The sequence below is a fragment of the Habropoda laboriosa genome, unplaced genomic scaffold (assembly GCF_001263275.1).
Source record: "Habropoda laboriosa isolate 0110345459 unplaced genomic scaffold, ASM126327v1 scaffold126, whole genome shotgun sequence".
NCBI lineage: Eukaryota > Metazoa > Arthropoda > Insecta > Hymenoptera > Apidae > Habropoda > Habropoda laboriosa.
This window is the reverse complement of record NW_017100288.1, coordinates 1,538,700-1,552,603: the sequence shown is the minus strand read 5'-3', so window position 1 is coordinate 1,552,603 and position 13,904 is coordinate 1,538,700. Positions and strand designations below refer to the sequence as shown.

The 13,904-nt window shown below is 38.4% G+C and overlaps 1 protein-coding gene across 1 annotated transcript in view; it reads left to right on the top strand.

Annotated features, from left to right (window-relative positions):
* Window positions 1-13,904, top strand: part of LOC108573775 (zinc finger protein 395) — a 161,059-nt gene that overhangs the window by 43,816 nt on the left and 103,339 nt on the right. Inside the window, exon 2 of the mRNA XM_017936254.1 lies at window positions 10,707-10,867. Coding sequence (XP_017791743.1) covers window positions 10,707-10,867 — 161 coding nt within the window. The remainder of the gene's footprint in view (window positions 1-10,706; window positions 10,868-13,904) is intronic.

The following is a 13,904-nucleotide window of genomic DNA, read 5'->3' as shown; positions in this document are numbered from 1 at the left end:
TATCAGACATTAGGGTCTTTCGCAATTACGAGAAATCGTGTGAACTGAACGCAGGGAACGCGGTAGTTGTGGGCCCGGCAACGCGTCGCGACGCCCAATCGTGTGTCCACAACTCGGCGATTTATCGCCGCGACTTTTGTTCCGGTTCTTTAATTGCGAGTTTAGGGTCACGTCCGCACCTTCTGAGATTATTAGTGACCACGGTGGAAGTAATCAGTGAATGAAACTACTTGTAGTAGTAATATATTTTAGGAAGGCTAGAACTTTGTTGCTTGAGTTTCCTTTTTAATGAATTTGGTAAGTCACGCTATGCTCTTTTCATACTGTACTTAGAAACAGACGATTAGGATATGATCGATAGAATTTTGTGTCACAAATGTCGCATATATATTTGGTCCTTGTAAATTGGTCTTTGATTTTGGCGTTTGTTTTTCGTTTTAGTTTCACTTGATTTGATTTACCGATGAAATTGATCGTTTCGGTGAATTAAGCTATTTCGAACATATAGAATCGTTGGAAGTTTGGTTTATTAGAACATTGGGTAACTGGTGAAACTAGATGGGAAGCTGTTTCAAATGCTAGGTATTATGATTTGCTGATGGGAACTATTAGTACGCGTGGAATTAAATTTCGAGGGAACACGCTGGTACACTACCGGTCAAAAGTTTCGAATCACCTGTTAATTTACATCAATCTTGAATTTGCTATTAATTCTTTATGAACCTGAAATTGATGTTGTGGAAACCAATAGCACTTGACCTCATTTCGATTAATTTGAATGACAAAAAGTTTGTCAAACAATTCTTAAAATTGCTAACTTTTCTCTGGAAATTTTTGACCAACTTACAATGCACAGTGATTCCAAACATTTTGCCGGTAGTGTATATTAGAAGCGGAACATAGTGAACCCTTTGTTCTGTAATATTCGGTACTTCGTTCCAGTTGCTCTGTATTCGATAAACTGCTCGCCAAGGTGCTTCATAGCTCAGCTGTATTTTCAAATTGGTGTACTTTCGTTAATCCTCTCAGCTGAATATCGTCCGAAGAAAAGAAGAAAATTTGAATTTGAATTTTTCTAATTAAAATTCAATTAAACCTTCCACACAACAGATCACATTTTCCATTCCAAACGCGGGAAGAATCCGAGTGAAACGAAACTCGACAGAGAACCGCGAGAGCTTGATACGGCAATATTGTCACCGAGCGGCCAGCTTACAAATCATCGGTAACGCGGCACCAGCGGGCCACTAAATCACTCGAATCATCGGGAGAACCGCAACCGACTCTGTATCTATACAAAACGTGTACAAACTCTCTGGACAGATCGTATCACGTTGAAATCCTCGAGAACAGAAAATATCCAACCGATTTCCCGGTATACACACGTACCCAGAAAAGCGCACGGAAAAGGTCGCTCCATTGACGGTGAGAGCGAGTGGAGAGCTCGCTCGTAAAACGTTAATGAACAGCGTCTGGCCGATAAAGAATGAAAAAAACGAGGCAGTTTTCGGCTAGCACGCGTAGATAAACGTGTAAAGAACGTCTGGCAGCTGTTTGTGTGTATTTTAACAGCTGAGAGTTAGGTGGGACACCGGCGCGCAGAAACTTTCGTTACTTCTTCTCTCTCTCTCCCTTTTTTTTTTCTCTTCTCTTTCCTCCTCCGCAGCGCACGTTTTCGTTTGAAGGTTTTCACTGTCGAGAGGCGCAGCCGTCATTCGGTTCACGATTCTAGGGGAACCCTCGGTCGGCTTGTAATTCATAGGCTGTTATCGTACGCGAGACATAATTGAAGGCACGGAATCGAATTAACGGTAGTCGGTGTGCGTGAATCGGCCAGGGAATTCGAGTCGAAACACGGCGTGCGTGACATACGTTATCGTTGTATTGTAAATACACGGCGAATTCAGTAGCGCGTGATTCCTCTCTCTCTGTCTCTCTCACGTCCCGTTTGGCATTCGTTGGCCGGATTAAAATTATATAAGAGCCCGGAGGACCGGCCCATTTCGGACAGGCCGCAGCAACTCGATATAGCTGCCAGGCACAACCACGCTCTCCTCGATTCCATCGACCGGAATAAAAGTATACTATGGTGACACCGCGGACTGTCGTTTATGCGCTCTACTTTTTGAGTTCAACGCCGGAATTCTATGGGGGGGGGATGTCGATGAATTAGGCTAATGCGGGGAATTGAAAGGGGTTCGATTTATCGAAGGTGATCAACTGTGTTGTATTGGACGAGTGACACTCGTGGTCGTATTTTGTCTGGTGTACCTGGCGAACACGTGGTGGACTCTTAATAAACTTGGAGGCGTAAATTCAAGGTTCAAATTTATTTGGATAAATAGGTTGACAATGACTTGTTGCTGAAATATTTCTTCGTAGAGCAAGATTAACCCCTTGCCTTTTACGATTTTTTAATATGTCAGCTGTGCTTGTTTTGGTTATTTATTGTTTTTATACAGTGTTAAATAAAAAAATGTTGAGGTATTATGTAGAATTTGGATTTGGTAATCGTCGGTCTTAAAGGCGTTTATTTGGGTTGGTGTTTTTTTCACTTAAAAAAAAAAAAAGAAGAAGATAAATATTTACTGTATTTGATTTTTAGTGACTGATAGATGTTGAGGGAAATTTAGCAAATAGAAAAATTGAAAATTTCTTACTTCCAGAAAGCAAAGAAATTGTTATAGCATTTGATTGCACATGTTGGATGTTGGTTTTTAGTGAATAGAAATTGATACATATGGAGAACGATTTAGCTGGCATTTCAAATTGAGAAATTGACACTTTCTTACTACCAAAAGAAAAAAAAAAGAAAACTTCTAACGGACAAGATATAAGGTACTTTTTATGTAACAAACATCTGAGCGTCTATCATTAGTACCATATGTCGTATCATTAAATATCACAATAATGGCATCCGGTTCTAAGTAACAAAGAAAAAGTCTTCCATTATGTGCTTCTGTTAGAAACTTCTTTTGTTCGAGTTTAAACAAATAGCGAAGGTATCGTGTCTTTAGCCGTTATTAAAATTCCGGAATTAATTCCTCTGGCTGCAATTAAAGTACAATTAATTCGAAGACCTTACATAAAGTTCGATTAATCCTCTCGAAACTGACGGGGGAAATACGTCCCAAGTTAGCTTCACAAAGATTACTGGGAAATTTCTTCGAAAATATACGAAAATTTCGCGTTTTCAGTGCATATCACACTTTACAGTAATGTCTCTACAAGTGTCAGTATAGATGGTCCTACGCTTAGGTTGCGTCATTGCTGCGCCTATGTTATCTCGTTTCTTTTACAGATTTCACGGCTCGACAATTCATAATAGAAAAATATAATTTCTTTAATTTTACTTTTTTTCATCTGAAATTTTTTTTAACATGTTGGTGAGATTTTTCTGATGAAAATGAGATCAAACACGATATAATTTGAACAATTACTTATTAATACTTATTGAGTAATTAATTTAATGTCGGCCTACCTCCACGTAAAAAAAAAAAAATGTATGGCCGATTCTACAAGTGTCAGTCAAATATAGGGCCGATTCTACAAGTGTCAGTCAAATGTAGGGCCGATTCTCCAACTGGCAGTCAAACGGTAGGCCGACTCTATGTAATGTAATACAGGGCGTCTGTTTTATCTCAATACAGACAGTTTGATGTCATTTTCATCAGAAAAATTAAAAAAGTTGGTATTTAAATCGCTTGGTTGCCTCGACCCACGTTTCATTCTTATCTTTTATTCGCTGTCCTTGTCTACGTTCGGCAAACTACAAAGGCGGGCGCGAGGCTCGAAAACGTAGTCTCTGACTCTACAAGTGTCAGGTTTAGCTTCCTTGCGGACTGACACTTGTGGAGACATTACTGTACTTGCCATCTTTTTCTAATCTTTTTTGTTTTTCTTCAAAATGTGAGTGTATTATATTAGGCCATCCCATAAGTTCCTACCGAAAGTGAAATATTTGATTCTATAGCCACGACATAATAGCCTTACTAAAATAAAAATAAGAAAATAGAACGAAAATGCGCTTACATTTTTCTTATCAAATTTAAAGGTTCGTCTAAAATACCGATCTGAATTATAAAATTCGACACGAACTTACGAAAGGGTTGAAAATCCGTCCCGAAAGGGTTAAAAGCTGAATTAATTTTTGTGTATTAATTCGTTCCGCGATAGCGTTGGAATAATTCATACAGCGATGTAAGGCCGCCAAAGGCTCACATGTTGGATAAGTATAACCGAGGGTTAACGCGTTTGATCTTGAGCTTTTTTACGCCACGCGTTGCACACGCCGTTCCTTGCACCGAGGACCTGGCGAATTAATGACGTTAACCTTGTTCGAGGGAATTAGATTTCGCGTCACGTCAATAGGTGCATTAACCGGTTAACGGCATAATAAATAGTACGTATATACAAATACAGGAAATTAATATCCGTGCTGGACGTTCGTTCCGTGGCTATATTTATATCTTGGCTTCTTTCAAATTCATCGACGAGACAATTATCCCTTGTATTCGAACGATATACATGTACCACTTCGTCGAAGTGTACGATAGTTTCGATAACTGATTCGTGGAATTTGAACGATTTTTCAAACGCAAAACTTGTCTCGTATTGGAGAATGTGTAAGAATTATAACCAGTTATAATTGTTCGTTTTTATTCACGTTAATGCAATTTTAATGCAATTAAAAAGCGAGAGGAATCTCGGAGGAAATAAAGCATCACGTTGCAAGTACTGGTTAATCCAACGATGAATTAACTTGTCTACTCCAGTTAAACAGGATAAATATTTCTCTTCATCAAATGTAAGCTTGGATGCAAAAAATTACTTCACGCAATGAAAAGAACTTGAAATTTAAACGTAGTCTGAATTAAGCAAATTATCGATCCTGGGAATTTTGAATCCTGGGAAAAATGGTTCACAATGTTTTCAATTTTAGTATTCCTGGATACGAAAATTCTTTCAGTTAATGAAGTTAATTGAAAACGTAAACTTATTTTGAAATTAAGCGAACTGTTAACTTTAGGAAACCGAAGGTAGGGTAAAAAATGGTCCACGAAGTTTGAAACTTCGATACTCTTCGGAAAATAATTTTCGTGCCACGACAATAATCTGCTTTTGCGCGAGTTTTGGTAATTAACGAGTTTTTAATTAAAGTTAAATTGAACCTTCTTAAAATTTCAAATTAAACAGCTTCCTAGAGTTGAACAAATTATTTCAACATCACAGTTCCACCAAAATCTAAATAAACATTTCAAATTTCAACATCCCTTCAAATCACCATAAGGACGCTAAACTATCTCGAGGCAATAAAAAAAAAATCCCGCAAAATACAGTTAGAAGGATCCATTCACCTCCAAAAAAGACAAGAAAAAAAGAAACACCAGTCTGATGTCTGAAATTACCATACAGATCCAAATATAAGCAGCCAAATCTCCTCCGTATCCTGGAACTCGAGGAGAGCCAAAATGGCCGCTGTGACGGGTCGAATCGATTCCTCGAACAATTTAAAGATTCGCTCGTTTCGCGAAATTTGTGCACGTGTATCGTTGCCTCGATATCTTTCCGTAGGCGTTTTCTTTCACTTGTATCCTCCCTGTTCGAACCTCTCGTTCGCTTCGAGATCGAACCGGAAATCGAGCAACATTATGGCTCTCCGCGAACCAGTCATCCTCGTGGATCCTGTTTCTCCCCAGGTTTCTCGTTGCGCGCAGCCTCTATATTACACGTTCCGCGCAATTATGAGCGCGTGCAGTGCGTATGAGCGAATAAATTCGACGGGTTTCAGATCGTGGCGGACCCGGTGAACGCTTTTTCCAAGAGTTCAGATCGCACGGCGGATGCACTTGTGCACGCGCAAGTCGCCAGCCGGAGGCACGATAATGCGAATATAATGACGACGTTGCCACGGGTAAACAGTCTGCCCGGTTGGTTTCGATCGTTTTCTTCGCGGTTCAACGTTTCCGGATACGAGCACGTTTCGTTGATGTTTCAGCGGTTTTTGAATCATTTTAGATGGGTAATAATTGAATCAGCGTTGAAGAGGAAGGAGAAGATTTCGCAATTGTTTTTGTGGTACTTCGCCGTTTCTTATTTGAGGAGATTATTTGAAAATTGTCGCTTGGGAATTGTTGCTATTGGGAATAATTGAATGTGCGAGAAGAAGAGGGAAAAGATTTCACAATTTTTTTTTTTGTAACAGTTAGCTTTTTATTTGAGACAATTATTTGAAAATTGTCGCTTGGGAATAGTTGGTATTGAACATAATTGAATGTGAGAGAGGAAGGAAAAGATTTCACAATTTTCTTTTGTAACGGTTAGTGTTTTATTTGAGAATATTATTTGAAAATTGTCACTTGGGAATAATTGAATAAGTGAGAAGAAGGGAAGATTTCACAATTTTCTTTTTATGTCATAGGTAGTTTTTTATTTGAGAAAATTATTTGAAAATTGTCGCTTGGGAATTGCTGCTATTGGAAATAATTGAATCTGTGAGAAGAAGGAAAAGATTTCACAATTTTTTTATGATACAGATAGTTGCTTATTTGCTAAAATTATTTGAAACTTCATAATCGAAGTTTCCTTCTTCTTCTTCTTCTTCTCAGGTATTCAATTTTATTGGGATGCTTTTGTCTTGTTCGAGTACAATAGGGTGTTCACTGGAAGTGGATTGTTAGGGTGATGAATAAATGGAATTTTTCAATGGTTCCTTCACTCTTCTGATTTATTTGCAATTATTTAAAGATTATGACATTCCTTTGTTGGAACCAACCAGTTCCTCAGATACATCTTGAACTGACCTCGTGTCCAGCATGAGATTCAGTATTTCTTCCTATACTCACAGAAATTACTTTAACTCGTTATAATTATATATTCTCTGCTCAGAAGTAAGAAAACTTGCGATTAATTACAGTATTTCATTTTAATGTGAGAATTGAGATTTACCAATTATTTTGAATAAATTATTTCGTGACAATGCATCGGTATAATAGCAAAATAAAATAATAGATACAATAATAAATAAAATACAAATACGCGAACACATGACCTCGAAATTTCGTAACATTGTAAAAGGGTTAAATAATTCATTCGCGAAGAATGCTATTGTTCTCACATACACACAGATATTCACTACAAAACAAACAAACAGTTTCTCGTTGAAACAAATTGTTGGATACCGAATTCGCGGAAAAAAACATTGAAAATAACAACACAGCCCGATAGTACTGAGCTTTTTGCGTCGTTCCATCGGTTTCTACGGTGTTTATCTTGCCGCGGGACGAGAAGGGACAGGTTTTTAATCGAGGCAGTCGAAACTGGCGAGACGGATCGTCTTGTTACCGCGATATCAGAGTCGGTTCCCGATCGACGATCGGTCGACTGATTTAACCGCTGATAAACGCCATTCGGCCGGTCTCGATAACCGGCCGAGAGCCGGCTAATCGTGGGATTTACCGGAAATTAATGTGACGTTCCTCCACCGGGAAGGTGCATTCGTGAAAATTCGCTCGAGAAGTTAACTCCCTGAAATAGGCGGGTCCGCGCGTTTATCCGGATTTCGGCCCATTGAAATCGTCTTTGCATTATTGCGTCTCGATAGAAATCGCGTTCACTGATTCATTCTCCATGCTAACTCTTCGCAAAGTGTCTAAAAATTTCTTAAAAATAATCGTCTATCGAAATTCGACTGTACAACTGGGAAATTTAACAGGAAAACTGTAGAAACAGTTCATAAATATTTTGTGGAGAAGTTCATTTCAATTCGATATTCTCGATATTTCTCTACGATGAAATTTGTCAACGTAAATTTTCTAATTGTGTCCAAATATTTTTCCACGGAAGTGTAGATACACGTAGTAGGGATCTTTTGCAATTTTCAAGTGAGTGTTTAGGTTCGTGTCACGTTCAACAAATAGTGCTAATATTTACGCAGCAAAGAGTTCGAAATAGATAAATAAAAAAACAGCAGATTTTTCGCTTACGAATCCCTCTCGCGAGCGGGGCAACAACTGAAAACATTCCCAAGCGGAGTCGAAGCCTCGTTAAACGAGTATCCATCACGGCTAACAGTACCAGTATTTTTCACCTGATATTTCCTCGAGGAAAAACCGCCGGATCGGTCCGGCGATCTTGTCCCCCGGCCGGCGAGCACCGGTGTAACCCGTGTCTATGCTGTGCACACCTATTATTACGACGTTTAATAGTAATCAATTAGCTCGTTTCCCAGGCGTTTAACGCGTCGATTAGAATTCCCTCGGCCTGCACGCTCCAGTTCACCTTCTGGTCTCTATCCTTAGAGAAGCCTTAAAAAGGACTCCAAAGTGGACCAACATCGCGAGTCCACTATATCTCTCTTTTTCAACCTTTTTTCCTACCTTTTTCTCTTTTTTCTTCCAGCGTGAACGCCCTAACGAGGAATTCGCGACCGGCAAACACGTTCACGCGTGTCTTTTCCTCGGTGGTTTCTCATTATCGTCAATAACCAAGCGCTCCTCAGATTTTTTTTTCTTTCTTTCGTTCGTTTCTTCGTGTCCAATCCGAGGCTAGTAATTACACGAATAATATCTGGTCTTGCGGTTTGTTTGTTTTATTGCGATTAGAGAGAGAGGTAATGGAGGACCAGATTTACGTAACTGGAGGTTCGATTCGTTGCTACTTCGCTAGTTGTCGATTATGCAATTCTTATGGAATTATCAACGCGTTCACTATTACTAATTAAAGACGTTCCTTTTTGCTTGTACGCTTTCTTCTGGAGGTGTTTTTTTTTTTTTAGTGATCCCAAGAAAAATTTGATATAGAGAGTTATGTGGTTTTATATTAACTTGTATGCATAATTTTTATATCGTTGGTTTACTATTTTTTGAGGTACTTGAGGTTTCAAATTGACAACTGTAGAAAATTTAATTATGGAAAGTAGTGATTTCGTGTTCAGTGGAGGGTTAAGCTTGTGTTTCCTCAAATCTTTTATTAGATCAATGCTGTGGGAATTAATCGAAGAACACTGCCAAAGTATATGATTTAAGTCCCTGTGGAATTAAATTAGACACTTCGAATTTAACATTGGTGCTTTTGTTAAAATGATACTCTTATGTAAATGGTCACATAAATTACTCGCAAAGGAAGATTAACACTGTCGATATTTCTCTACGATGAAATATGTTCATGTAACTTTGTAACTTCATTTCGGTGTCCTGCAGAAACGCCACTACTGTATTTCTTTAATATTAAATTATTTCTGTATTAAAACATGTATAAATCGATGATTTTCATTATCATTGACGACCTTTCGCCATTTTTCTATCAGCTTCCGAACCGTCGCCATAGAAACTCTGAAATTCTGAAAATAATTCACCGAAAATAAAGGAATCGCAAAAATTTCTCAAAACGAAAAATACGTAAGAGTTAGGCCACTTTCGCGCAGACTTCAGAATTGGCCTGAACTCCGCGAAAGAAGTCTCTGTCGTAATTGTCTGTTGCCGGCGGTTCTGGTGCATGGAGACGAATGGAGTCGAGTCGAGTCACGGAAAGAAGGGAAACGTAAATAAAATTGCAAATGCAACGAACGCAAGTTGATGCAACCCGCGTATGAATAACGTGTGTCTCTCAGGGCTCCTCCTCGCTCCTTGCGCAGGAATGTTGCTCGCGAGCCGAGTAATTACGAGGAAGTAATCACCGCGACGGCGCGATTAAACGTCCCAGCCGATCTGGGAGAAAGTGCGCGGCCGCTTGAAATTTCAAGCTTTCTCCCGCGAACCAACCGGGATGGGACCTTTTCACCAGTTATTCCAACAATGATTTTTTTTTTAACTTTGTTCCGGATTTCGAATGTTTCAGGGTAATGTCGTTTCCCTCGTGAATCCATTCGATGAATTATGGAAATTCGCAACTGAACGCAGAATGTAACGAGATAATTCTGGAGAACAGAATATTCTGAATTTTCTTGCAAATATTGACCTTCGCTTGAGACTTGAATTTAACTGTGAAATAATTTTTAATTGGATCTTCCTTCTGTTTTGGTCACATCTGGTCCACTTTATTGCCCAAAAAGTGAAACTTTGCACATTTATGGCTTTGACATAAAGCCGACAGTGTCGTTAATTTTTTTTGTTTTTGGAAATAAGATTGCCTGACCTAAATTTTGTATAATATTAACGTACAAATGTTCTCTATTTAAATAATAGAATTTAATTGTGAAAGTTGTAAATATTCGGTATTTAATCAGAATTCCGTGATATATGGTACTTTCCAAAAATTCTGGATCACATTTCAATTTACACGAATATTAAATTTGCTACCAATTTTCTTCTAGATTTGTAATTAATATTTTGGGGATTAATAGCCATTTACTTCGTTTTCTTTCCAAAATTTCTAACTTTTCTGTGAACATTTTTAGAGGTTTTAAACGTCTGGAATGATCACTTTGCACTCGAAAAACGACTTTCGTTCAATATTTACACACTGTATTTTATATCAAAATAAAGAAATTGTAATAATAACAATTTCTGTGAATGTCTATTTCTCCATAAAAGAGAGCGTTAACGCCTTCCTGAGGAAGAAGCCGCGTGTGCAAAGGGGTTACGTTTAATCGAAACTTTCCTGTGCAATCACGGATAAGTAGGATTTACCGTGCTTCTATAATATGAGAAACTGAAATTTTGGGGTATGACATTCCATCTTACGCGGCTACGTTTATCCTGTTGCAGACGATGAGGTTGACCAAACGTATAGACGAGGTCAGGTTGCTCGAGTCACGTAAGAGCGCCCGGCTGGCTGATCAGGATACAGATTTCGCTAGACTCGCCGATATGGCTGGTGATCGCAAACGGGCCTCTTCTCACTCCATCGATGTACCACACGTGATTGGGTAAGTCTCTAACTTTGTGCACCAGTTACCTTATTTTCATCTCTGTTTTAGGTATTTCACGTTCAAATTGCATTAGGTCATTCCATAAGTGCCTATCGAATTTTATAATTTAGATCAATATTTCTAATTATAGATCCAAATTTCTTTCAATATTTTCTGTTTTTGTAACACCATTATGTCGTCGCTGTAGAATTTTCTTGGATTTTCATTTAGATATTTTTCGCTTTCGGTACGAATTTATCAAGTGACCTAATATTTTTAATTTTTCTCACTAACTTCATTAAACGTAAATGGTTTTGACAACGAATTTGTAATTTTTAAAGTAGTTCGATGTCGTTGAAGAAAAAGTGTATCAATTATTGCAGTTAATATGTACGTTTTTTCGCTTATTTTTGTTAAAACGAAGAGTAAATCCGGTAACAGGAATATTTATCGAATTAATTAGTAAGAAACATTGACCAACGTCTTTATCAATACTATATAAAAAATGCTACTATCTATATCAAAAAGTCACATTTTTTAATCAATTAATATATAGTACTACTTAAAAAATATGTAGGTAATATTATAATACTATTCAACCCTCTGTAACCTGATTTTTCTTCGTTCACGAGAAGGTTGATTGCATTTTTACATTTTGATGAGAAAAGCAAGAATAAATAATAAAATATTAAAAAAAAAACAAACAAAACGAGACTACAAAATATACATAAATAAATCCGTAATTTTCAAGACACACAGTGTTATAGAGGGTTAAAAAGTTACCATCGGCATACAACACAGGGTGGTTAATAACCTATTCCCAAAATTTGAAACAAAAGTCTCAAAACGTGCGACAGAAAAGTATCTTCAATTTTGTAAACACTAAAATCTACCCCGTACAAGCAATCAAATAAGAACAACTTTCTTTCTCCCAACGCAACCAAAAACACTTGAAAAATCCCCCAGAGTCACACTCGAACTATTACACAATCTCCATAAACCCAACTAACACAAAATCATCACCGTCAGGTCTCCCGTTTCCTCCAAGACTCCTAAAGCTTCCTCCAGACCCTGCACGCACCCAGTAACACCTAAACTCCAGTCAGAACCTCCAACAAACTTTCCAGCGAATAATGAACCATCAAGACGTGAGTATAATTCAATTTCTCCCAAACCTAACAAGACCTCCTAACCTCAACCGGTAGTCTTGAGTAGTCACAACCACAGCTCGGAAAAAGAATGAAATTTTCAAATCGAAAACTGTTCTGTGAGATCGTAAAAGTGATATATAGAGCCGAGTGTCGCAACCGAGCGCGATTTTAGCCTCCCTTCGAAAAAATCCTCAGACCCTTCCACGCTAGATTTAGCGCGACACGTGTGAGCCTACGCACGCACAGAGATGCACGTGTAGGTAGACGTTTAGGGCGAGACGCGTGTGCGTGTTCCGCCTAAAAATCGAAGGTGTCCGGCTCGTAGTTGGAAAAAGGCTGCGTTCACCGGCACGTCGTTGCATCGATGGAAGGGGAGCGTTAAAAGGCGTCTGGTTCCCGATCGTTAGACCGTGAACGCACCCTCGCCGGACACCTGTCCCTCGCCTTTCCACCACACGCACTCGTCCAAGTGCTTTCGTCGTCTCTCACCCCTCGTGAAACGTCCTGGAATCCGATCCAACCGTCGCGATTCGACGACGCCTCTGGGGGAGAGCGGTCCGTGGGACCATCGTGAGCGCGGAATTTCGACCAAACCGGGGGGAGAGCTTTGACTTTTTCGAAGGGCTGGGGTGCACCTGAACAGAGAGCTCTGTTGCTCTTTTTTCTTTGGCAGAGGCATTGTCGAGGGTAGATTGATTCATGACGATGATTTTTGGATAATCTTCTTGGATTTTGACGGTTTTCAATTCGGAGGGGTGTTATTTTTATTTCAGGTGGATTTGGATGGGAATTGGTAGGCTTACTTTTTCTGGGGAGCGAGGATTTAACCCTGTGCACTGGAAAATGTTTTTGCTAGAGGGAAGTAACTAATCGGTGATTGTTTGCTGAATAAAATTGATGAAATTTGTTAAAATTCACTTAGACATAAACTGTATATTTTTATATTATACAAGAATTTGCAATAGTTCATTAGAAGCTGGGTTCTATCAAACTATTTCATTGCTTATAATTAGACCTCTAACATATGCAATTTTACAATTTACGAAGGTCCATAGACCTGCTTTTCTGAAAAATATTAGCTTCAACAGGGCTTCAATCAATTATTTAGTATTGTTAAAATACCACAGGAGAGGCAAGAATATGTAAAATTTTACTGAAAAATTTCTGGTCCCTGCATTTTTCTAGATATTTAGATGAAATTTCCACAGTAACTAGAAATTTGCTACAACTAAGCCGATATCAAAGGATCCTTCATACATAAATCAAACGAACCCAAATCAGCCCGTGGAATTAGAAGGGTTAATGTCGATTCTCAGTCGCCTCTCGAGTGCAAAGGGTTAATACTAAAATTTTCACGTAAGCTGTTAATTTTAAACACACACAAATTGCAATTTTTCCAAATTTTTTCGTACCCGTCGTCTAGTAAACTAATCCTTCTAACTTCTAAAAAAAACTCCAGTCGTTCAGGCCAATTTAAAAAAAAAGTTACACTGTTCTAAAGAGTGTCCAAATATTAATAAGAGTGACTGCACACGTGACACACCAATTATTATTTACATCTAATGCATCATAAAAAATGCACAGTTTGAGTATTTAGGTGTGTATGAATACACGCATCCATCGTATCACGTAAAACAGATAAAAATGCAGATATCAAGAATGCAAAAATGAAAATAATTTAGCGGAACCGTGGTAACGAGCTTCAAGTAAAATTTCAAGTAAAACATGACTGAAAAATCATATTCACGTCGATACGAATAGAAACACACGTACAGAAAATAAATTCAGAAAGTTATAAATGACAGTACAGCATATACCAGAACATTCACTTATTTCCAAAAGTTGTTGACGAGTCACTTTGTCGTAGCACGGCACTTCTGTGAAACGAGCTCGCGACGGTTGCG